This window comes from Ammospiza caudacuta, chromosome 1 (genome assembly GCF_027887145.1).
Source record: "Ammospiza caudacuta isolate bAmmCau1 chromosome 1, bAmmCau1.pri, whole genome shotgun sequence".
Lineage (NCBI taxonomy): Eukaryota > Metazoa > Chordata > Aves > Passeriformes > Passerellidae > Ammospiza > Ammospiza caudacuta.
In genome coordinates this window covers 14,066,681-14,093,416 of record NC_080593.1, presented here as the reverse complement: position 1 = coordinate 14,093,416, position 26,736 = coordinate 14,066,681, and the positions used below count along the sequence as shown (strand labels likewise).

The window sequence follows — 26,736 nt, the reverse complement described above, 5'->3', positions numbered from 1 at the left end:
ATAGTCTTTCTCTGTAGAATATCAGAGATTTCCAGCTAGTCCAGAAGCTCTAGAAAAGGGGTCACACACACCAAGTTTGCCAGTGTTCAAGTGTACTTTGTAGCTGACACTGTAACAGAATGCATGCACCCAGCACAGCACCCCAGCTGAGGAGGAAGAACTTAGGATGGTGTTAATGCCAGCTGCTTGTTAGTCCAGCCAAAACAACCAAACAAGTGAGTTTTCAGTTTTGCTAAAATCACCGCTCAGCTTTCAGTCACAGGGATCCTAAAGAGTGCAGACATGAGTGGAGAAGTAATTCCCTAAATTACTAGGACTGTTTTAGAAGTGACCAACAGTACCTTTAGGCTTGCTCTGGACTACTGAGGCTTAGTCCTTCACTTCCCAGATGCAAATGCAAGGCTGGGCTTGCTGGGGAGACCAAGGGAGCTTCCATAGCTGTGCTGTACTCCTGGGACAGCTGGTGGGAGCAGCACCAACACGGCTGCCAGATGCCAACCAGCATCTCTTATCTCCCTCTTTGCTTTTGCTGCTTGTTATGCTCGTCCTTATTGATGCAATTGTGAATGCCGCAGAATGGAGAAAAGAACAAATGCACATCCAAGCATATATATGTATATGGATATGTTTGACTATTTTTAACATCATATTTATTCACCCCCCCTTGCTGGAAAATCCCAGTTCTACAGAAATGGGGCAACTGAGAGGCGTTTTAAAGATTTTATTCTGTTATCAGTCTCAGAAGGGTGAGACACAAGAGATGTAAAACTCAATGCCATTCTATTAGAAGACAACTTATTTCCTGGTTACAATACCTTATAAATGTTTTTCAGCCTATTAGCTTTTGCCACACAATGCTGCTCATACTTCTAACAACAATCACCTATTATTTTACCTCCTGTAGTCTTGCTACAATGCATCTTTCATAGTTCTAATTCTCCAAAATATCTGGTCCTTTTGCAAAGCTGTCATTTGAAACTTGTTTCTAGTTCAATCTCTCTCTCAACAATGTCGTTTCTATTCCACAGCCTTTCCAAGTCAGCACACCTTATCTCAGAGTTTACATACAAATGTACAAGACTGTGTGAGTTTTGAGCCAGGTTCTAAGAATCCTTTACAAATCCATTTCTCACACCCCTCCTCTTTAAAATCACACACACGTGTTTACCAAAGTCTTGCGCTGTTTTAAACTTATTATACTCAAACACTTTTTTGACCCTTCCGCTTCTTTTCCCTGACAAAATTGAAAAATGCCATTTTCTTATCAGCTCAGAAGCACAGTACAACTTACCATAAACAAGTAAAGACAAATTTAGATTTGTAATAAGAGCCAATAATCAGTGTAATAACAATTGTTTCTGGAGAATATGTTTTCATACATCGTGATACCTTAATTAACTCCAAGTACTTACCATATCTGTAAAGCATGGACAGTCCTAAAATATCTGTCCTAGGGTACAAAGAATTTATATTTATTATTAGAATTTGCTCGATATCAATACTATGTTGCAGTGGTTGTTTTCAAAATTATCTTTTTTAAGCATAAGAAATGTCTTTCTAAGCATAACTGAAAAATATCAGTTCATAAAATTTGTTTCTCCACTGACCAATTTCTGTACTCTGTTTATTTGGAAAGGTGATGTACTCATGGAAAGTAATGATACTCACTACTTTGCAAGCAGTTTATGTTATGGTGATTAAATATCTTTCATAGCTTTGGTTGCCTTGTGTGTATATGAACACACTAAAATGCAGGTACACTTTTCTTTCCTAGAACTAGACAATCAGTCTCAAGACAAATTAGAACATCAAGGAAACACCTTTTCAGTTAGTGCAAGAATGATCAGTAGTACTCAATACCAGAGGTAAAATGCACTTAGATATGAGGCATGTATGGGATATATGAAACCATTGTGTCTCAGCTGTATGGCTTCCTGTACACTAGCAGGTCACACGTCAACAGGCATACAACAAACAAACAAAAAAATACCAGTTTCTTCTAGTAAATTAAAACTGTATGGCATTTTTTGCTATCTTCTCTTTCTTACAATTTGCCCCTCCTGTTAATACCCATTAGCACTTAATATTTTGAACCTACACTTGCCAAAGGTATGGACTGCCAGGCTGAAGGTCCAACTATAAACTGCATCCCTGTGTGCCAGCAATGATTTCAGTGACATAACCCAGCTACAGGGGTCTGGATTTGCACTACTTTTTTCCTGAGGGGGAAGGTGTGAGTTATAAAGTAGAATTCATAATGTTTCCCAGCTATAACAACATTTCCTAAGAGCCACTGAAAAGACGGAGTTTGTGTGTAATTATGAAAGACATCATCTGGGGATGCCAACTGCACTGAAATAGATGAATGTTTTTAACTCACTAAACATGTCTCAACTCAGCAGCATGCTTACCTAAAACCTAAAATGATGGTTTAGGTATGCAAAAATTGAGAGATAAGGTAATGTTAAAACCTTGCACGTTTGGGCTAGAGCAGGGAAGTTCTTGTGTTGCCTGTGAAATTATTCTGAAAATAAATTGGTTAAACCTTCAAATTCAGCCTTAAAATTTTGCTACTGGAATCTACACTTAAATAAAGCTTTTATTAACTCTTTTATGAACAAGCTTAAAATGTGCTGACTCAAATACAAGTTACAAGATAAACCACATTTGTTTCCAGAAACTTTGGCATCAGTGTTAGTTTGTTTTCTGAAAAAAGGATGTGCTAATTCAGCATTCATGAAATAAATTTTCCCTTTTTTGTGTGTTATGTAATAGAATATTGCCCCTATTTTTTTGTCTTTAGATGTAATGAATAATTTCTTTTATAAAGCACAGAAATGCTCCACACTGCAATAGATTAGAAGTCACTCCAGTCAAAATCTGTGCTGATTTTCTATCTCCTGTTTACTACAGCTGGTGACAGTCTAAGCACCTGTGCTGTGTCCCACCACACAGAGACATCTCTAAACTAACACTTTAGACAATGATCTACAGCACCATATTACAGTTAGTTAAAAAACCTCACTTCTTGAAGACATAAATCCACATAAAAATTTAGATCTTAGCGTAGTGGGATAAAACACCAATATGGAAGGAATGTTTATTGCACTTTATTGTTTATTGCCCTTTATTCATCCTTAGCAAAATCCACATCAGAAAAACATGGCACCACTTCTTGATGCATTTCCTAGTTAACCATAGAAAGTTTCCTATACCCTCTAGACAGTATGTGAATGCAATACCATTTAAGAAATAAGAGACAGCAACAATCTAAGAGTTGGAGAGAAGCCTTTCATACAGTGAAGAACCAGAAAAAGAAAAAAAGAGTAAAAAGCTCCCTCCAAAGGTTTGCTTTTCTTTAAAATTACTTCTTGATGTGTGGATTTTTAGTAGGTGATACTACACAATCTAAAAAAATACTTCAAATAGTATCTATCTACATAGGTATTTTTATATGCACGCAAATAAATCTGGCAAAAATAGAACATTTAAACTTAATATTTATCCTGTCAATCATAATTGCAGGCATAGCCATGAGGAAACTCTTCTGCAGCAGGCATTCAGTGTGTTCAAACTCTCAGTGCTCTTAAATTTCATTCACTTCCAGTGGTAGAGTTTGTACTTTTAAATTATAGTTTGCTTGTTTAAGAGTGCACAGTCACCATGCCAACCCTGGTGAACAACACAAGACATGAAATAGCCTGTGGATCTGTCTCACCCTAACAGCTGGAAATCTAATTGGGGCAGAGGAAAACAAAACATGATAAAAACAACCATAGGAGTCAGGAGGGAAAACAAGAAACAAGCAGTATGAGTTTGTGGAAACAAACATAGACACCCATCCATGTAGTGTTTCTACCCAATACATTAAAGAAAAAACATTTTTCAGTTACCAGCCTGCTTTATGCTTTCCCAAGCCACTGAATTCTATCTTTGATGTTCATGATAACTATTCCTAAGTGTTTGTGAACTACACCATTTAAATCCCCTCAAACATCAGTTTATTTTCCCTTGTAACATATTCCTACAGTTTGGGATTAACAGACACAGCAGAGGCCTTCAGGCACCGAGAATGTAAATGAGCCTAATCTCAAGAAAACAAGATGTGCACTGAACCATAAATATTTTTTATAATCACATCAAACATGACATACCTGGTATTCAGTTTTATATAAATTAGTTGTTATGTCAGACCTACTTCTGAGGTTATCCAAAACCCAAACACGTAACATTATTTCTACTCTTCAGGCCTGAATAATATTTACAGACATTAATGCTATATCCAGCTCTACAATCATTCCAGACACATTATATAACTTTATTTTTTTATTTGACAAGCAGCAGTATCATGTTCGTCATTTTTTTTACATTTTAATGTAGATACAATTATTAGGTTATCTGTCATATTACAATATTTAGGTTTTTTGTGTGATTTTTTTTTTACTTTGTCTTAAGATACATTAGAAAACATCAACTGCAAACGTGAAAGGGGAGGGGGGAAAAAAAAGCATGGTACCCAACCAATTCTCCACATGTCAGCAATACTTCACTCATTCTTTTAGTAAAGTTTTAAGAAATGTCATAATGACATGAGCTTGAAATATCTATAGGCATTTTCATTGACGCTCATGACATGGCACTGGTGATGTTGTAAACAGCAGAAAAACAGGGGCTGCCAAGTGACCAATTATGGAGGCACAGGCCTGCCTCTTCCCACAGGAACACACCAAACAGTGACAGCAATGATCTCCTTACAATCATACCTGCAGGACAGCACATCATGCTACATAACTGTACTCGTCTGCAGAGGCCTGGCTTCGCTCTATGTACTGTTTGTCTATCAGGACTTCAATACACTTCTTAATCATGCTGATACTTGGGTTAAACCTAGCTCTTGATTGGCTAATTACCTGCAAAAGAAAGACACAATTTTGGTGTTATTTTTTATTTTTCACAGTTATAAATGTCATCTAAATATTTGCTAAAGGCTTTAAGGCAAATTCAGTATATTTTTCTTTTAAAGACAGGATTAAATAACCCTGGAATAGTTAATTTATAACAAACAAGAAAATATCTCTAAGTATAAGTGTCAGGACACTGAAACTGACTGGTCAGCTCACTGGTTACTTTGGCCACATGTTCCCCAGATCTCCTCATTTCTCTCACTTGCTTCATTTGTCACAGTACAAATGAAGACAAATATCCATGTTAAAAATTAATCTAATATTAACACATTTCTTCACTACTATCACAGTAGAGTTCCCCTACCATTAACCTTCTTTGCTACACAATTGGAGAAAATCAGGATGAACTTCTCTTTCCTTAGTCACTGAAGACAGACCTACAATTTAGTGAGTTCCATCTGGCTATGCTGGAATTTTTTAATACAGTAAGAAGTTACTTATTGTGAAAACAAATCTATATTTGCATTGTGGAAGAAATTGCCACTCAGGCAAAACTTTATATGTCTCTTAAAAGTTTCTCTAGACTGAAAACTTCTCTTGTAGAGAAGGGGAAGAAATTGTCTGAAGGGTTCTTGCACCAACAGAATGTGCAAATCTGTAAGTAGGAAATTTTTTTAAACAGAAGACCTTACTACTCAAGTGTCACAACATATTTTGCCTGTAGTTCTTACTTCTTCTGTAAAGAAAATTATTTTATTCCAGCTAAATTTTCAGTTTTCTTTACAACTTCTCATGGCTGGCTTTGTCCCAGCTCTAGAGTTTGCTGGGTCTCTCTGTGAGCCAACAGAACTCACCAGGTGGAACTCACCCAACAAAGCAAACAAAAGCCTCAAAAGAGTGAGTTTTGTTGGGCTAACAGCCAAGGGTCTGGTATGTTCCACAGCAGCACAAGTGAGGAGAAACTGGGTGCTAACAAGCTGATAGATCTGCTCAGATTTCACCAAACTTAGCCCTCCACTGAAGCTGATTGGCATCACCACATTTCATGTATTTACTTCAGACAGAGAAAGCAAAAGAGGGAATTTTGTATTGGTGTGGGTTTTCTCATTGTTGTTGGTTTTTTTAATCAAAGACAGTACAAGTAAGAAGGATAGACAGAAATACCTGATGGTCAGAATAAAAATTTTCTGGGAATGACTGTTCTGATGTCTCCCCTCCACTACTCTTCCAGTCTTACTCATTTTATAGGAAAAGCTACCTCACCCTGAAGGGGACTGCTACACTGAGCTAGAATTGAAATTACCAGGGTGCATCTAACACAATTAACAATTCCATAAAGACCACATGCTGACATATACAGGTCTACCAAGGACCTGGAGTATTTTCTTGAACACCTCAACCTAAATGAAATGTGTGGTGCTGTAGTGGTAGAATCAGAGCTAACTATTAGGGTTAGGAGTCTCTCAAATATCTCTCTAACAGTATAATCCTGCCCTTATAGCTAAGAAAAAAATACTAATGAGGTGAGAAAATATTAACTATTCATAGTAAACAGACTTCTTTCAGAAATACTCCTTCTTACTCAAGAAGTCAAACAGCACATTTTAACTGATACATTATATTTAAGAATATAAACAGCATGATAACAATGGCACCAGGATTAGTAACAATATCACATCTATACTTTCTACCTAGTTTCTAACTGAGTAACCATGAAAAAATCCACCTTTTTTGCAAAGCTGAAGAGAAATCTTCTAATGTTACTATTCTGCAAGAGCCCTGCAAGAGCAAAACACAGCAGGGGCATGTAAGTGGCCCTTCCATTACACAAAGGAAGAAGCAACCAGAAAGGATTTGTTTCCAAAACACAGCAATTGTAATCTATTTCACCCTTATAAACTGGTGTCAGGCAAAGTACATTTCAAGAAATTTTTCTCATAATTTGACAGTGGGCAGAAAAATGTATTCTCAAAGATGAAAGGGCTTGCTTATAATTTTCTAGTTTTAATTGCAAATCTTTACACAATTTCATCATAATTGCATGGATTGTTTAAATAATGGGAAACCAAAAAACCAAAGATTCTGAAAAATATCAGAACCTATGCTACCTCATCTTTTATATATTCAAAATCAGATTTCTCAAATTAACCTTACTTTGTGTAAAAACACTTCCTTAGTATCCAAAATCTTTAAGAGGTCTCACACTGCATCATCTGGGCTTACAAACTCCCTGCTGCTGCTAGGTTTTATTTTTAGAAATAAAAATTAAGGAGTGGGTGTGGTAAACTGTTTCCTCCGTCACCACAAATTACTCAGTATCTCTCCACCTTTATGCTCAAAATGGTTGAATAAATCAGGAATCTCAATTCCCCCTCCCACCAGTCTTCTCTGAGCAAGGCTCAGAGATGCAAGAATGAATTAAACTGAAGAAAGAGCCATGGAAGTTTGAGGAAAGTAAAACTGGCAACTAGTTGGAAGAAGCAAATGTTAGGCTGGAATGAGAAATACAATTAGGCAGGCAACCAGCAGATGGAAAAGTGGGAAAAAAACTAATGAAATAGCACTTCCTTCCAAGCCAGGCTGTGACAGTTCACAGGTCATTAATCTGGAATCTAAAAAATCTAGAGAACTGTACTGCTTTGTGGAAAAGGGAGATTAAAAAGTGCATGTCTCCATACTCAGACAACTTTTAAAATTTAAACCAGGAGTTATAATAAAATAATGATTAGAGCACAGAACTGGCTAAGGGCTTCTGTGGAAATTCCATACTAGAATATCCCCATTCAGGTTTTCAACTGAACCCATAGCTCTGGCAATGATTTTTATAGGGTACAACATCTCTTGGCATAGAACCAGCTAAGAGGAAACAGCAACAACTTAATGCTTTGGTGCTAAGACACATTTATGAGATTGAGGGATCCCAGCTCGTGCTCCAGTACTGCAGTTCAAAATAGACTCCAGGGAAATTCTCACTAATTTTGCTGAAGTACCATTTTCCACATGGCTGAGTTTTGTAGTCTGATGTTGAACCCTACTATCCTGAAGATTTTAATGAAATCAAGCTCAAGGACTTTCTCTCACCTCCTGAATAAGAGCATTATGTCGCAGCACTTTCCGTGCCTTCATGATACGGACTATAGCAGCTTGGAGATACATTTTCCTGTCCTCATCCACAGCACTTCGGGTCTGCTCCATCTCCTGCCACACAAGAACAACAGCAATGCTCAAAACACAGGAAGACCAATAAAGACTGCATAAAAGTATCTTGAATCTCTACTTTTTACTTTACTAAAAGTGGTGAACTAATACAAAATGTATGCAGGTGTAGTTCTATACCAGTAAAAGTATGTCCATAAATCAAGGATATCAGGTTTCATGAAAGTCAGTAAGAAGGTAGGAGAGAGGCATCTAAAACAATATTTTTGCTAGGGAGAAAAGCAATCAGAATTGACTGTAATTTATTGAGTTTGACAGCACATACCTATATCATACAAAATCCTGTGTCTTAGGAGATACATTGAGAACATGGATTAACAACACAGGAGTTGATTTTAGTTGCCAAAGGACACAAAACCATAAGAAAACAGTTGATTGGTTCTGCTGTTCTTGCAGTAAGTTCCTTTATAAACACCAGCAACAAAAAAGTCTCATGACATAGACTAAACATCAATACCATTTGGCATTAACATTTTGTTCATCTTTTTCTTCTTGTTGTTCCCTATTTCACCTTTTCCTGCCTATATTTCAAGTACAAAAATATTGCATTGCTTAAGCTTTAAACCTACAAAATTTCTTTTGCAAATCTTAAAGAGTCTGATATCTGCTTACACCAAACTAACAGTAAATTCCATTTTAGAAAAATAAGCTTTCTAAGCTATTCAGGCTAGAAACACCAAAGAATACTTGCCTGTGGTGTGTCTTTCTGCATTGATGTGGTAATTTTAAACTTTGTTCGCTTACTGCTGAAGTTCATATTTAATGAAAATGTAGACTCTGTCTCTATATCTTCCTGCAATACAGAATCATTTTTAAAAATCAAGAATGGAACCAGAAAATAGTAACAATTTACTTTGAAAAGTCACAGTTAGGGTCTTACATATACAGAAAAAAAAATCAGATTTGTAGCTGGAAATTCTAAAATGCTGCTTGAACCGGGTCAATTTTTAAAGCTAGTTTAGCATCATTTTTTCCCTGCAAAGAAAGTAGGATTTACATTTATCTATGAGAGGACGTCAAAGAGGAGCTGCTGCTTTCGTAATTTTTACAAAAGTTGTCTTCCAGAATTTAAGGAAAAGCATTTAAACATTTTGATATGTTATAGCAGAAAAAGCTGACAAACTGCAACTTCCACAGTGCACATCTACCTGGAGATTTCAAATTTTTTTTCCTGCCAGAATCTCCATTCTTTACCACATATATATATGTAGTAGTAATAATAATAACGACAATAATAATAATAACAACTGTTATTACTGTTATTATTATTTCAGGGTTTTTTTTCCTATGGTAAAAACACCTTTAAATTCAACACAGCATGACTGGACAGATCTCTGCAGTTTCCAGGCAAGAGTCTGTACAAGTATTACCAATTTCCAGCAGAATAAAGTTACTGGGATTCTGAGACCTCGAAATCTTGCCAAACTGTCTAAAGCATAAGTATTTTAGTTAAACACAGAAAATATTTATCTAAATATGCACTCAAACTAATATTAACTCTAATTTTGTATCTTGCAACAAATAGCCTTTGTTACAATGTACATAAAAATCAGGATACCAGGAATAGTATAGAAAATACAACATGAAACGGGAAAGACCAAGAGCTTGAAAAATAATAAGCTAACAAAAAAACAGGCTAACATTAACTTCTAGCATTATTCTGCTGACATGGTTGAATATAAACCAAAATAAATTGTGTATTGAGCATCAAGTCAAAAAAGCACAATTCGAATGAACCAATGAAGATTTTGAGGTGAAGCTTCTCATGCTCTTTTCCCCACACCCGGTCACAAAATGAACAAACAAGCAAAAGCAAACTACAACATTTACTGCACTCTACTTTTCTGTTTGGCACAGATACAGGTAAAGAGAAGTTTGTGTATTGAATTCCACTGCTTAAACCACTAAAGCTCACTTGTTTATTTAATAAGTAAGCTGATAGACTGTCTACAGATCTGCTATCACATTGTTGGATGGAGTGCAAAGAAAACAGAAATAGTAAAGACACTTGAACACAGTAGTCTGGAAGGCAAAGAACTGGAAAATGCAGTGGTAAACATTAGAAAGTAAAAGGGTTGGAAAGCTGTATTATTCCTTCTTCTATGACATAAGCTTTAAGGAACTGGGTGAACCTTATACAATGGACATAAATAAATGTAAATCCTTTAAATAACAGGCAACATTCTAAGATTATTAAAGGTCTCACTGTTTCCTGTAACAGCTCCCAGTGTTTTATTTGACCCATGGTTTAACAGACATCTTCCCAGCAACTGTTCCAACCTGAGCTCATTTCTAGATATTGGAAGCATGTCCTATGCTTCAGTCAAGCACCAGATCTTCCTTGTGATCTCACTTTCCATTTTCTAAAATTTTCCTGGTTAAAAACAAAAGCAGCTGTCAGAGCAGCTTTGGACTTCTTCTTGTAAGTGAAGTGAAAGCTTATCTCAGTTCCTTCTGTCTGATACTGTCTGCACAGTGGGCCTTCTGGGTGAGCTGGAAGCACATACTATGTCTGTATGGGATGCACAGGCTCTTCCGCAGTAATTCTTACTTAACAGAGTAAAGTCTGTGCCATTTGCTGTACTGGAAAAAAAAAATCACAAAGGCTACACAGATGGATGAGAGAGTCAGAAAAAGAAGTATCAAACATTGCCTGAATCACAAACAAAGCTCAGATATTACTGGAATTCCAAGAAATTAATGGAATGATAAGTATGGCAAACTGCAGCAAAAATCCTCTCACAGAAGTCCTCCTTGCTCTCCTTGTGGCTTCTGTAATCTGTCCACAAGGAAGAACATGGTTGCTCTTTCTTTCAGTCTCTTAATCCCACAAATATTTTTTCAGGATCCCTGTAAAACTCTGGTTTACTACTCAGGCTCCTTCCAGTGATTCAGTATAACTTTGAAAGCAAGGCAACAGAAACAATGAAGAGTCCCTGCATTATTACCTTTTCATGCTGCTATGGGCATAGAAAGCCTGTATGACAGGCACTCTACTTTCTCCTGTCTTTTTCCTTATAAGTAGAGATTTGACACAAGGGTCAAAAATAAAGCTTAGAAAAATAAAAGTAAACAATGGATATTTTAAAAAAGTCCTCAACAAGTATGAGAATGACGAGACTGAAAACATTAAACTTTTTAATATCATAGTGGCATACCTTGTCTGAGTCATGGTTGATCATTTTGACATCAAGCAAAGATTTGATGGTTTTTGTCAGTTCCTTCTCATTCATTTGTGTACTGTCCTGAAGCTCCTTGTAAGTGACAGTCTCACTGTTGTTGAAGGCAAGCAACACTGCCATTTGGTATGTTGTGACCATGGCTACATAAGGTTTGCACAAATAATTCATTTTTACTTCACCTGTAATGATACAAGTAGTATTTTATAAACTGATGAAAGGTGCTGAAAAGTCATCTGAAGCCAAACTACCTCCTCATACAGAGCTCCTCATACATTTCCAGACATTCAACTCAAGTCTGTGTTTAACACTTGAAATAGAACAATGACAACTGAGGCTGTGAATTTACACATATACAGTGGGGCCCACAACAATTGCCCCACCCTGATTAACTATGCATACTAGACAAATAGTGCAATATATAATAATAATAAACATATAATAACCATTAAAAAAATTCCAAGTAGCCTCAACACATTGCAATGCATAAACTTTAATTAACAGCTTATACAGAATCTCAGAATAGTGATTAATGAGGAAGGTGATTAAAGGAAAGACTTAAAAACAAAGTAAAATACTTGTCCATCAAAAATGTTTCATATTCTTACATTTTTAGAATTCCCATGAAAAACAAAAAGCACTGAAGAAATCTACTTGAAAGCAAATTTAGATTTTCTGTGTGAAGGTGAGTGTGAGTTAAGAGCAACCTTCTGTTACCAGAACTAATTTCCATTTTATTACATTGTCATGGGCTATGGTTTTCATCTCCATGTAGTATGTTGCAGTGCTCAGTTGTTAAAGCCTGAGACTGAAAGCACTTAAAATAAAACATGATTGACTGGCACTTACTAAAATAAACACTTGACAATAATAAATACTAAATAGTTAAAATTATGTATTTATGTAGATACTGACATACCGGAGTAAAACAGTATAATATGCATTCTTAAAATTATTTAGCATTTATGTAAGGAACATCTATCCTACAGAAACAATTCCAGGGCAATTGTTATTAACTCAGCAGTTCTGCAGTGCTTTTCTGCAGTTAACAACATAGAACTCTAGTTTCACTTGGGTTTAGTAAATCACAAGTTTACAAGACATGAATTTTGGAAATTCTGAGTACTAAATATTAATTTATAACACAAAATATGTCCATTGACTTTATATGCAAAATAATGCTCCAATTCCCCATGTTTTTTGTCATTTGAAAAGAACTTTTAGCAAGTAACTGTTAGATCATAAATTTAGCAAAGCACTTATTTTTACCTGTACAAAGATAATGTAACCAAGTAAGCTTCCTTCCACTAAAATGCTGACTGTAAAATAATTCAAACTGCAAAACAAAATGAACATCAGTTAGTCACACATAGAACTCATGAAAGTTTTTCATCATCCTACCACCCTAATGAAAAAATACTGGTTTTATGTCCATCACACTGGATGAAAACATTGCAGATCCATTTGTGACAGCATTTTCCTTTAGAAGATGAGTGATGACTGAATCTTAATTTAAGGTCTGCCTCTGGTAATGAGAAGAACTTCAGCTGATTCAAAAAACCTTGCCCTAAAATGAGATCAAACTCCCTAAACCCCACAATACCAACACTGTGTACACACACCTATTTGGCTTATTCTGATTTGGTCTGGAAACTGATTAACATTGTAGAAGAACATAAAAACAGGGAATTTTCATCGCTTTAGGAATTAGGTGTTTCTCCACCCACAAGCTTGCACATATGAAAAGCAGTATTTGTACACCACTCAGATAAATATAAATTCACAGGAAGCTTCATCAGTCTCAGAAAAAGCTGCTGAAGAGGTTGCCCAGTTACACAGGCACTCAGATACTTTGGAGTGCAACTACAATACTTTTTTTTTTCTTTCTAAACCCTTGCCAGAATCCTAAGAGAACTCTCTCCATGGGTCAAATCATCGAATTGGACAGTAAATAAAGACACTGTCAGACAATTTTCAAGTACTCCCCTCTCAAGGTCATGTTCTGTTTCTTTAGGGAATTCTCATTTAAAGCACTGATCTCTATCTACCTAGGTCACACATGAGTAAGTTTGCTCCTTTAATATGGCAAAATGGTGAAATTAGGCAAGAAACCCAGACTCTGAGCTGCTTCTGACACACAATTCTGTACCAATTTTCCAATTGAGGCAATATACTTTCTGACAATACTCCTATTTAAACCCACAAAGACAGCAAAATCTCATCACACCTGGTGATCCTGTAGTCTGGGTCAGGAACTATTATATTGCTAAAGACAAGTGCCACTTAAGTGGAAATTAGAGCTGAATAAATAGTCCTAATATTCAGCAGTAGTACAAGAAAAAGATCCTTCACCACAAAAAAAAAAAAAAGACATTTACCATTATAACTTACATCAAATAGCAATGTAAGGTATAAAAACAGCTATAAAAATCTCTTATGGCCAATAATACAAAATGTGTATTGCCTAAATTGTACTTCACCATCAAATACATCTTCGTAAAGATCAATACAAATATTTTGTTTTCCAACAAACATTGTACAGGTAACATTTAGAATACAATAACATTATCAAAAGCAACAAAATATCTCTACGAAGCAGAAATTATCACATTCAAAGAAAATATTTGGCTAAAGCAAAACCTTTACTGCTTTGAGAAATCATAAAATGAGCTTTAGAGAAGTTTGCACAAAGCATGACTTTGAACAGTTTCTATGAAACAGGGAACAAGAAACCTGTATTTGCATCTTAATCTGCTATTAAGACTGTTCAGATTTAATATTAGAAACAGAATCTTCTTTTATCTAAATATTAAGAGTTGGTTTTGAAGCAAAGAACCAACCTAGTTCATTTGATTGCATTTATTAGCATCTCTTTCAACAATCACAAAGTGTAGAAGAGAGATGTAAAAAAGCTACACAAATCCATACATAAATGCAGTAAGGTATTTGGGTGACCCTTCCACATTGCATATGGACTGGAAACATGATAGACATAAGTTACAATCAAAAAAAAGCAGCTCAAGTTTTTCTCTGTTAGAGTGATGACTTTTCATCTGGAGTTATTTTACATTTTCCACATGTTTGCAGGAAGCCTCCTACTAACCTACCATCTGTACACTTTTTTCCAGTTCCTGAGGAATTGCAAATGTAGAAGAAGGAGCCTGAGTTAGAGGCCATGCACCAGCCTGAAATTAATTGGGAAAAATAGAAGCATTAACATTTTCATACAACATATATATTAAGAAAAAAAATAAAATTCTTAAGTGGATGTATAGTGTGCATTATGTCATAAGACAATCAATTAACTCAGGAAGTTTTACTGATCATATTTTAGTGCACCTTCTGCACACCCCACTGAGGTATTAATTAAGACTGAAATTTTTATCACTATTGTTTAGGGACCTAGTAGGTTGATTTTACAAAGAAACACTAGGAAAGTAAGTAATTCCCCAATGATCACAGGCCATCAGTTCCCATATAAAGTAGAAAAATTGTATATTTGTTATCAGAACATAAAAAGTAAATACAAATAACTCAGCAACAATAAACATACATTAGTACCTGTAGAACATATATCTGAAAACTAATTCCCAAATCAATGATTGTGTCCTGGTTTTTGATAAAGTTGTTGAATTTGTTGTTGAGATCAGCACTAACACTCATGTCTGTATACATTCGATGGAGCTTGCTGGTAAATTCATAACCACAGGCTTGCTGTGAAGAAATATTGTAACAGGTTTCAAAGTGAAAACAGTACTCATCATATAAATTATGTTCCCTTACTAATACAGTATGAAAATCTAGTCAGCAGAAGTGTTGTTATATTTACAGAAAACACTAGTTATAATAAAAACCAAACACTGTTAAATAAAATTATCTTTATCTTAGTTTCACCTTATATACACTAATCTATTTGAAAAATATTGTTTTATAAGATCAAAAGATAGACATGTTTATGAAAGCCCCTGGTACTTTTTTAAGGTTAACATGAATGACTTGAATACAGCTAAAAAAATTATCCAAAACCTCATAAAAATCTCAAATGTCTAGGTGACACTCAGCCTTTTATCTTTCATAGACAACCTAGACACTAGCTTTTGCTGTCAGCTATTGGAAACAGATTTACCAATTGCTAAATTACCTCTGGCACCCTCTGCTGCTCCCTCTCAACACTACATACTCCTATATTTTTTTATTCTGTTAGAAGAATATTACCTTACCTTTAGTTTGTTTATCATCGCTTCTTCAGAATCCATAGACATAGACAAACCATGAATTAATCTTTTTGCCAACATTCTGGCATAGAACTGCATTAAAAAAAAAAAAAACAGAGACAGGGATTTTAAGAAGCATAACCACATTCTTCAAGTAGGCTTTAAATGTGACATTTTAACCATTATTAAATAGGAAAAGTTACCTTTTGGAATACATCTTTGTCATCAATGTATTTGAAAACAGTAATGAAGCTCGTAAGCTTGTCTTCTACTTCATTCTCTGTCATTCCTTTCGCTGATTTCTTTAACAAGTTGTCACAGTATTTGGCCAGCTCAAATTAAAAAAAGAAAAATCAAACCCAAAACTACTTGTCAAGCTTGAGAACAAATGTATGCCAAGGTATTTGGTATTTCCAAATTTCTACAATAGTTCAAACATGAAATAAGTCACATTCTACTGAATACAAGGGCTGCATTCATGGGTAAATGATCCATTCTACACCCACAGAAATACAGTCTATACCAGAAATTAGAACCTTAGCAATTTTGCACACTCACAAAATGTGTGTGCAGCTTAAGCTGTAAGAACTAAAATACACACCTGAGTGTGACCCAGTGTGAGAGCTGGGTATGCATGTGAAGGACCCTGTAGCAATTCACTGGATGGTTACATATAAGAATTATTACTGTGTGTGCATCACTTACCAACTCAGGTGCTTTGCAGATCGACTTGGGCTCCCGGTAGTTAACTACTGATGTCAAAGCCTACATAAAACATGGAGCAAAGAGAAAAATTGTCATTGACTTAAACTTTTTTCTTTTATGAAATTTGAAAAAATAAAAAATATCCTCAGAGCAAAGGTCGTCTGAGATCCTAAAAAACTGAACTACACAAAAGGGGATAAAAAAAGAAACAATTCATAAAAAGGTTAAATTACTGCTCTATGAGAATTTGGTTGTTAAACATTTTCAAGTTGAGAATTCAGTAAAAGTAGAAAGAGTAGAAGAGGAAACAATTACAGAAAACCAAGGAAAAAATGAAGTTCTGATTAGAAACTCCACAAAAGTATTATGATTGGTATAGAGCAATATTATGGTCCAAAAGAATGGATGGAAAAAATCTTAGGAACAAGTGCAGATAAAGTAGATTTGAGCAGCAGCACATCAACAGCATGTGTGTTGAGATGAAAAACTTATATGAAGTGTTCACAACAGTAAGAAACGAAAGCACCTTTGGTTGTTGGATTTTTTCACACACTGAAAAGAAAAATATATTGTTGAAAGTGGAAATTTGAAGGAGTACAAACAATATGGTGGCTGAAGAAAACCTGAATATGATGAGAAAGGAAAGAGATAATGGCGGTTTAGAAATTAAAAGAAGATTATCAGAATAACAGAGTTTCTAAACTACATGTCACATTTAAATTAGTGTTGTAAACTAACAGTGAATCAAAAATACTGCAAGATCATAGTTCCCAGGAGTTACAGTTCCTCTGTAAAAGGTAAATATTGTTATCATTATAAACAGAAACTGACAAGGAACTCCTCTGTACAATACCTCAAGATCACAAAATTTGCTAATAGGTCCCTAGAATTCCTCTGAGAAAAGAATGCATGACTTGGCAAGAAATAGGAAACTCTTTAAAGCTTGGAGCAATCTTTTGCAATAATACTGGAGGCAGCAATAGTGATTTTGATAGTCACCATCAAAAATTAACAGCAAATCAATATTTTAAGTATTTACTGTAAGAAAGATCAATGGAATGAAGAACTCTTCCAGTCTTGAAATTCTGTGAACTGATGTATTTAGAAAAAGTACATTGCCTTTGTGCCAGCAAATGAAGTTGTCAGTCTCGTGTTACTCCACCTTCTGGTACATGACATTAATTGCAATGGAGAGAGAAATGTATTTGGTATTGAAATATTTGTTTTAAAATGCTAAATAATTATTGTATCAATGTCACAAACACAGATGGGTAACTACTATTGGTACCATCACTGGTACCTTCTCCATTGTGCCTCTTCAGGTTAACCTTGACTGATAACTGTCAAAGCTTAGACTCTGCCATTAGCTACAAACTGCAACTACTGCACACACCACAAAAAAGCAAAGAACTGTATATGTGCATCCTGTGAGAGGAAACTAAAGAAAGAAAATATATTTATTAGTTATAATTAATAATGATTAATATTAAAGTTTATGGTAATTAGAACTTATCTTGAATACCTGCATGACTATGCATTTCAAATAAAAGAGCAGCAAGCCTCTTTCCCTAAATTTGTTATTTCAATTCAAGTGCAGCTGTCTCCTGGAAAAAGTTACCTATTGTGGCAGTGATTGAAGTAATCTAAGTTTTCAGGTATTCTTTGCAGTCAACTTGAAAAATCTAAGCAAAGACTCTGTGGAAGTAACACTAATAGCATTCAGAGATAAACATAATCTCAGCAAGCAAATTCAAGTTCAAATGCATGCAAGAATTACCAAACCTCCCAAACCTCACCCTATTGTGCCTATTCATTATCTGCAATTATATTTGCACTGAATGGATCGGCACCATTTTTGTGTTTTGAAATATGATGAAAAGAAAGGTATTTCTTTCAGAAAACAAGTATTAAAATGGTCTCCTTTAATTTATATTTTCCCTTACACTGGCATGTCTTTTGCTCCATTACATTTCTAAACAAGAAAGACTGCATATGAACTATCATTGACCATGTGTTCATGCTATCAAGAGTTTTGGTGAGCCTGAATCAGGGTCCTGAATTTGTTTTCCAATGCTTTCTTTACTTAAGTAAAAATTACCTTGTCAAGGGCACTCATAAAGTGTTGATCACCATTCAAAACAGTGTTGATTAGTTGAACAAATTTACTATGTACTTCCAAAACTGACTCCACAAACTGAGTTGGCATCTAAAGAGGGTAGATAAAACAGAAAGCAAGTTAGTGAGAAAAGTAGTAGTATCTAACACAAACATATCTACATTAGTTGTAGATTTTTTACTAATAACTCTTTTTTGAGAAAGTTAATACTACAGTGAATTTTGAGAGGATGGATTCTGCTGTACTCTCACACTATGATGTTAGAGCATGTTCTGGAAATAAAAAGTCAATGCTACATTTACTGTCCTGCTATCCAACCAAGATTTGAGTGTATACTGCTCTCATGTAATCTATTTTTTCCCCTAAAATCCATTACTAGCCTTTTCAAAAATCATTAATGCTAACATAAATACAGCAATCAAGCAACTGATATAATAAACTGCTGCTTCTCCTACACAGTGACCTCAGAGACAGAAAATCTGAATGATCCCTTTACATTTTCCTCCATAGGGCAGTTACCAATTGAATTTCATGCACCACATTCCAGCATCATACTCTGCACAGAAATGACTGACAGGAGCTGGAGGAGTCCCTACACAGACAAGCTGGCAGGCACAAGTGCAACAGTGTGAAAGGCACTGGCTCTTTAGCATTACTCCCCAAGTACATCCTCAGGTCACACACAAAAATGTTTCAAAGTACATCATTTATACAATAGAACAAGTATTTCACACTGAAATTATCTACAAAAGGTTGTGAATTGTCACCACCCTCATGGGTCTGTATATATTTCTGTGAGTAGACACTACTAGTTTGAAAGAGTAAGTTCAATAAACCTAAAAATAATTGGACAGCAAACTATACTACTAAAGACTGCAGTATGCACACTGAAGTTACAGTGGAGCCACAGAATAGCAAGCATTCCTGTGCAGTCAGTAACAGAGTGAGGGTACAACAGCTTGTGTTTATGCATTATTATAGACAGAGACACTGCATAGCTAAAGTCACCATCCCAAATGAGCACAGATCTAGACAGCAAGATGCACACATGCACAAATACAATGTCAAACAAAAGCTGGTAGTTTGTCTCTGAACAGCAATGCTGGAGAAACAAAAATGGAATTGAGTAATTTAAACAGACATAAATAGAAAAATGTTTAACATACTTTAGTAAAATAAACAAGATAATATTTTCAGAAATTACATGACAATATAAAGCAAAATTACTACAAAGCTATTAGGAAAACCAGCAGATTGAAATCAGGACAGGATGTCAAGCCTTTACAAAATGGAATCACTGGCTTCTAACATACCAGAACAGCAAATGCCACAGACTTACGAGAAATTCAGAAAAAAAAATGCATACATGGAACAAAAGGACCTACTTGCCCTGGCAGTATTAATCAAACAACAATGAGAAATATCTAGCTGCAGTTGTTTCTGGTTAGACCACAACAATTAAAACAATCAGCTCTCAGGATAGATAATGTGTCACAGCTAACCATACTGATGAGAAGTTACAACTTATCCATCACATTCCAAACCAATTTTACGCAGGCAAAAATAAAAAAAAAAAAACCAACAAAGAGGATCAAGAATATTCATCAGTCATTTCAGTTGCCTGAGGGAACTCACATTTTCCTGAGAAAGATTGCTGGTTGCTCTAAGGCCCTCATCATGGATATGGTTTTGTAGTTCCTGAATCATATGAGGTAAACCACTGGACACAGCACGGAGCAGAGTATACATATTTGCCATGTCTATAAGAGAGAAACATTTTTATAGAGTACACTTAGAAACACCAAAAATTAACACTTAAAATAGTACCATCATTTCAAACAGAACTTTCTAAAGACTGAAACAATACCAGCTGTTTTGAAAGCAAAAAATTAACATAACTAGATCACAGAGAAACAAAAAAAGGAAAGAGTAGGGCTATTATCAGTGTTTCCTGAGTCCTGCCATTGTGACTACCTCACCCTTCCAATACAGCTTCTTTAGGAGAGACTCTAAGAAGAGAGGTGGGTTAGTGTGGAGAAATAGTGTGCCAGTTTATTTTAAATCCTGGCCTCTCTTAATATCCCTTAGCAGCAGCTGACTAAAATCAGTTTAGAGATCTTCTTGACTTTTTATTTGCCTCCAGTGGTAGCTTGAAATTCTTCTCAGATGAAAAAAGCTCTAAATAAGCAACTGCTATTTTTATAATTTTGCCTCTCTGCACCCCCAAAAAAGAAACCAAACAAAATAGATGGAAACTCTGATCAAGCTTGAAAAATTCCCTGGAAACTGAACTCACCATTATTAAATACAATTTGAGTTTGACTGTGAAAAATAATTTGTTTCACATAAGAGACACCATCTTTCATGCAAGAATAAGCATTCTTTCAAAGGTAAGAGGCATGCAGTCATCAGGAAGCATGTTTTTTTTTAGTCAGGCAGAGAATATTAACTACAAGAGCATCTCCTTCTGTAAAAAAGATTTGGGAGGAGAGGTCACAAAAGATTCAGGACAATAAAAAGTGGCTATGAAAAGATGCCAAAATATTGTATAAGCCTGACCTGTTAAGTGATGATGAAGAAATCTGTTAAGGCAGAGCCATTGGTTTACAAAAGAAAACACAAGCATAAAATATTATCATTTCTACAGGACACAGGACTTCAGTGTGTTTTTAAGATGACTAAGACAAGGAAAGAGAAAGAGCCTTAGCTGAAAGAAGAATTGTTAACAGTAAAAAAAAAAGGTTTTGATTATATACTTCGAGGAATAAAAACTAGCTGCATGCTAAAAGAAAAATGTCATTCAGGGTTTAATGGAGATTTCTAGATAAGTAACATTAGTTGAAAATTCTTATATGCACAGAAGGCCATTGAAAAAAGATAGGAAATTGCAATGCTAAGTGAATAAAACAAAAAACCATTCCAGTCTTTTTGTGACAAGTGAGACTTACCATTTCTTTTCTCTTGTCTGATAATATTGTGACATTCTGCATGTAGAAACTGCAAATGATCAGCTACCATCCTCTGCTGGCATTCATGAGTCACCTTGCCATATGAGCTGGGATTCAAGTACTTCCGACACCGCATTTCTTCATCTTTTAATCTACCTAAAACCTGCACAGAGGAGTTTAAACTGCAAGCTGAAGAAATGCTGACAACCTATACAGCACCAGAATACACAACAGTGTATGTATGTACAATGAGAAACAAGAGTAAGTAAGAAGAAGTACAAAAGAATTTGTGCAGGATGAAAAATTTAATTTTTTAATTCTTCTGAATCAGGCTATTACTGAATAGACATAATCTAGTCTGAGTACTAACTAGGCTTGGTCACTACTAGATGTCTACCAGCATTCCATAGTTTTCATCTTGAAATTTCTTTTTCCTTTTAATGTTGTGACTAGTCTTCCCCAATTTCTCTTACCATACTTCTTATTCCTTCTGAGAAAATTTTACCACAATACTTAACTAAAAGAGAACTCCAAGAATCACTTTACTGTTCCAAGTCCATCTGCTCATATGCAAAAATCTGCTCAATAGGTACAGGAGTACATCAGAGCTATTAATAAAAGCTCTTTTTATAACTCAGTGAAGGAAATAGGCTTAATCATAAGATAAGTCATATGAATACTGCCATAAAAGCACTTACACCCTGTGAATATGAGGGAGGTTTAGGGAGCGTAGTGCAGCTACAGACTGCTAGTGATAGGCAAAACTGCTTTTGGTTTAGTTAAAGTCTTAGCCTGCCCCTGAATTTCAACTCAGGTGTGTAACCATTAGCTTAAAAGCAATTCCACAGCCCTCTTCTCAACTCTGCTATCTTGGTAGTGCAGACAGGATAGGACCAAGAACTGACTCCTAGTGTTGTATCAATCTTTGTTTTCTCAAAATAGGTATAAGAATTACAAGTAATTTAATCACAACATAACTTCATACACCACAAAGCAAAATGAAAGTAAATCCACCTCGGAGTATGTAATTTTTAATAATGTTTTGTAACAACTTATGAGTCTTTTCCAACCACATATTGCTAAAACTCTAATGTTACACTACTCCAAATTGAAAGAAAAGAAGGAAGTGAGAAAGTAATACTAATCAACCTGATATGTTTGGGTTTTTTTTGACTTTTCACTCTTTGTACCATTGAGTCATCATTTATTATGAAATATTTTGATACTGACTGTCCACCCATGGCAAGGTTTGTACTCTATGTTCAGATTAACCATGTCACTAAAAAGTACCATTTCAATTAGATGAAAGCATAACATGAAGAACAACTATGAGAACTGTAGAGGACAACATGTATCATCAGTAAAATGATTTTAATTATTGCATGTGTATTGAAGAATCTCTTACCTTCTCCATATACTGTGAGCAATTTGACTCTTGCAATAAGTTCGAAGCTTCTTGTTTATAATACTCCCCTGTTTCATTCAGAAAAGGACACTCAAAAATTTCCTGATAAAACTAGAAGAGAGAATTTTTTTAAAAGGACAAATAATGTATATACTAGATTAACATTCCAAATTAAAAATACATAATCAGAAATGTGTATCTACCTTTAGGGGGAATTTTTTCTTATACTGTTCAACATGAACAAAGGAGTTAATAACCCCATGGATTACTTTCTGGTTTGGGTCTTCTCCACAGCGATCACTGAAATAGACAAAGAAAACATTTATGAGAATGCAGGTATGTGGTGTAACTCATTTATAGCCAAATGAAATATAATTGGATGAAAACATTTTCCAGTAAACTCTCCTGCTCAAACTGGTAAAATTAAAGAAGATCATTCTTAAAATAAAAAATGCACTTCTTTCTCTCATATACATTTAAATTGTTGAGATAGTAATTCATAAACATTCAAAAGCACTTAAAGGTCATTAAATTTCCAAGGATTTTCTAAGGATCTAAGTATTCCAAATTATATACCCTATGCAAGTACTTTAAAAGCTACACTAATTTCCATATTGTATTTGTAGCCTTTATTACATAAATTACCTTCACGCTCTTGCCCCTTCCAAAAAATCCATCCTTTTTACCAGCACCACAACAAGAAGCATGCTGTTTTCTTTTCTGAATATCTACTATTCAACATGTAGATTTCAAGTGGAATAAATAACACACCTTGCCCATTATGTCACAATATTTAACCATACATCATACAGAAAAGGAAAACCTTACATCTTCCAGTCAAGTTCTTAGCTTCAAATGAAGGAGTTGAAGTAAGAAAATGTTGTCTTCAGTTCCATTTAGGTGAAAATAGAAGTAATTAAAACGAGTGCTTTGCATGCTAAAAAGACTAGTGTTCAGCCCTTTGCAAAGACTGGGAAATAACCAACATTCAAAACAGCACAAACTTCCTCTTAAGACGTGAAAAGCTCTTAAAAAATTCCACTTTTCATATGTACTTTACAACTCAGCAAAAAATATTCTCTAACTTCTAAGGTGTTAAATAGGACTAAAATATGATTTATAAAAGTGTATTTATGATTAAGCATCAAAGACAAACATTACCATATACCCATCTAGGCTGAGGTGAAATGGGAGAGAAGTAATTTTACTAATATTATTTATTTTGGTTTGTAATCGGGAAAAAGTCCAGAGGATGCCCATGAGCTGTGGAGGTTTACCAGGACAGCCACACCAGCAGCCATTGTATTATGCACACCAGACCATCTTCATGTATTCACAACTGTTAATCATTGATATTGCTTTCAAACACTACTGTTTTCTCTGATCTGAAAACTTAAGCTTAGGACGGGTGTAAAGAATTAGTTCTCTTAACAGATAATGAACAGTCTCTGTATGGTTTTTGTAGCTTTATTATCCATTACAGATGAATTGAACAGATGGGTTCCATCAGGGATGGTCTCATTTTTATTATCCATTACAGATGAATTGAACAGATGGGTTCCATCAGGGATGGTCTGATTTTTTTCACACAGGGAACAAGAAGATTTCCTCTGGTTGTGGGAGATGAACAATAGAATAAACCTGGCTTTGGGTACATGTAATGACACCTTTGCCAACATCTCTCTGCAGGGTCTGGTTTATGATGCAGAGGCAGCAGCACAGAATCATAGAAGGGAGAAGTCCCACCTGCCCTGGGCATGCACCTCCAGCCCAGAGGGGCCCAGGAGCACAGAGAGCTGCAGGATGCATGCAGCCTGAACACAGGGCTGGGCCATGGAGCACAGGACGGCACAGAACTAAAGGCTGAACCTATCATACAAATATACAAAGGAACATTAGGAACGAGCTGCATGAGTGCAGGAGACATGCTCCATGGAAGAGCTGGAAGGAAGGAAACAAGTTGTTGAAGCAGAGGTCTGATGCTCAAAGGCAATAAATGAAAACAAACCCAGCACAGAACAGGCCTTGCCTGCTCTGGCAGCCATTTCAGGTTTTATTTACACCAATGGCACTCTGCTCCCAGGAATGCGTAGTGCAAACGTCAAAAAATTTGACAGAAGTTTTAAGGATGACTTTCACAAAAGCTGTAGTAGTAAGAACAACTGCCACACTAAAATGGAACTGGTGAACCTGCAAAGGTAGAAGTCTATTAAACATTTATTTTCTTTCTTGGCAGCACTCAGCAAGCAAACTGCATAAAGCTACAGAGCAGCTGCAACACAGGTTGAAGCAGGGATGTCACAGGATATCTTGGGTACAAGGAAAGGAATCTGGATAAAAAGATTAAGTGCTAGAAACACAAATTCCACTAATTTAGGTGGTGGCAAGTTATATTTTTCCAAAAAATAGAGAAAGCTACAAAACACACCCAAGAAAGTTGTGCTGGTTTATATTAACTCCATCTTGTTCCTGTGTTCAGTCTCAAGCTAACAGTGAGTGTTCAATATGTATTGTACAGTGTATTACTACAGCCCCTTCAGCTACAATAACTAGATATCAAATTCATTAAAAGAAGATTCCATCACTCAAAAGTGCTCTGCTGTGTCAGACCAAGGATCTTTCAAGGTCTATTACCTACAGAATTCATTGTCAACTAGATGAGACTGTTCCAAACACTTTTTAAAATGTTAATTTCCAATAGCTTTAATTTCAAACAAATGGTACAGATAATGTATCAGCTTAGACAGGAATAGGTCCAGTTAGTTAGAAAGAGTTAGTTATCTTTAGTAGAGAAGTTTGTCTGTCTCTCAGTTAGTCTGTACTAATCACACTGTCATTTGAGATAGCCCCTGAGTAATTTCCAAGTTATTTCTGTTTAAGAATTTCATAGATGAATTTTCTCACAATTCAAGATCTTGTCAGCTTCCTGTTGTGTTGAAACAAGAATGCTTAAGTTAATACTCAGCTCACCTTGTAGGAGGAATGCTTGGGCTAGAGGGAGGGGGATGAAAGTGTTACACTCAGAACTCTGTATTAGGAGTGCAGTTAGACAAGACAAGCTTAAGTGATTTCAGAATTCTCTGCTGCTCAAAGGGGCTAATCCTGCTCCCTTTTGCTCAGTCACAGCCCTCCATCTCTCTTCCTTTGTTTTGGCACTCATCTAATGCTTTGCTGAATTGACTTGTGCCAACTTGGTGAAACATTATCCAGGATGGTTTTCTGTCACATTAGCAGTTCAGCTGGGCCACTAAGGAACCAGGTGAGCACCACATGAAAGGTAGCAGAGCACAGCATGCTCCTTTTTGGTGTCAGTAAAATCTTAGATCAGTTGTTCAGCTGAGCCACAGGCCACTACTTGTATTTCTTTATTTTCATGAAAAAAAAAGTTTATTGTCAGTTTTAAAGTATAATGTATTGCACAAGCTTATAGCTTCTAAAAAGTCGGTGTGCTCAAGGCTGTAGTCAGAGGTCTTCTTAAAAATCCAGTTAAATGCACTGATAAAGTAACATTTGAAAGAAGAATTTGTGGCTCTGCTTCCCTACCTTTTCCACTACAGTAAGAAACCTACTTTTACATGCAATAATTTACTGCAGTGTTGGTTATCAACTCCACATACTGTTCTATGCTACACAAACTTCCTACCATGAAGTAGTTCAACTGACCCATCCACACTAATTTCATTTTTTTAAAGCATTGTAATAAACTGAACCATGCACAAACAACTACTATGAGGAAGGTGTAGAATAGATGAGTTTTTAAGCATATACGTGTATTAGCAATTTTATTAAAAATTTTAAGTTATATGATTCCCATGCATATTCTTACATGTCTGACAGATATAACTTAGGATATCCACCTTGTTTAATCCCTGAATTACTGAACTCAGTGCTAAAAGACATTTAAATCACTTGCAGCAGCATCTTTAAAACTGCCTCTTAAAAACTGTATTGGCCACAGAAATTACAGCAAAGAAAAGCAACAAGCCTATTGTTACATGCAAAGGCCATCCTCAGAATCTCCATAGCAAGCACTGCATTTCATGACAGCA

The 26,736-nt window shown here is 35.6% G+C and overlaps 1 protein-coding gene across 5 annotated transcripts in view; it reads right to left on the bottom strand.

The window, feature by feature from the left end:
- Nucleotides 1–4,403: 4,403 nt before the first annotated feature.
- Nucleotides 4,404–26,736, bottom strand: part of CUL2 (cullin 2) — a 40,563-nt gene continuing 18,230 nt past the window's right edge. For all 5 annotated transcript variants that reach the window (XM_058825222.1, XM_058825214.1, XM_058825240.1 and 2 more), the window contains 15 exons: nt 22,891–22,987; nt 22,688–22,798; nt 21,283–21,445; nt 19,970–20,094; nt 18,317–18,424; nt 16,219–16,278; nt 15,717–15,845; nt 15,520–15,606; nt 14,861–15,013; nt 14,407–14,484; nt 12,569–12,635; nt 11,279–11,481; nt 8,812–8,913; nt 7,986–8,102; nt 4,404–4,910 (listed from right to left, as the gene is read on the bottom strand). In XM_058825222.1, coding sequence (XP_058681205.1) covers nt 4,779–4,910; nt 7,986–8,102; nt 8,812–8,913; nt 11,279–11,481; nt 12,569–12,635; nt 14,407–14,484; nt 14,861–15,013; nt 15,520–15,606; nt 15,717–15,845; nt 16,219–16,278; nt 18,317–18,424; nt 19,970–20,094; nt 21,283–21,445; nt 22,688–22,798; nt 22,891–22,987 — 1,732 coding nt within the window. In that variant the 3' untranslated portion in view covers nt 4,404–4,778. The remainder of the gene's footprint in view (nt 4,911–7,985; nt 8,103–8,811; nt 8,914–11,278; nt 11,482–12,568; nt 12,636–14,406; nt 14,485–14,860; nt 15,014–15,519; nt 15,607–15,716; nt 15,846–16,218; nt 16,279–18,316; nt 18,425–19,969; nt 20,095–21,282; nt 21,446–22,687; nt 22,799–22,890; nt 22,988–26,736) is intronic.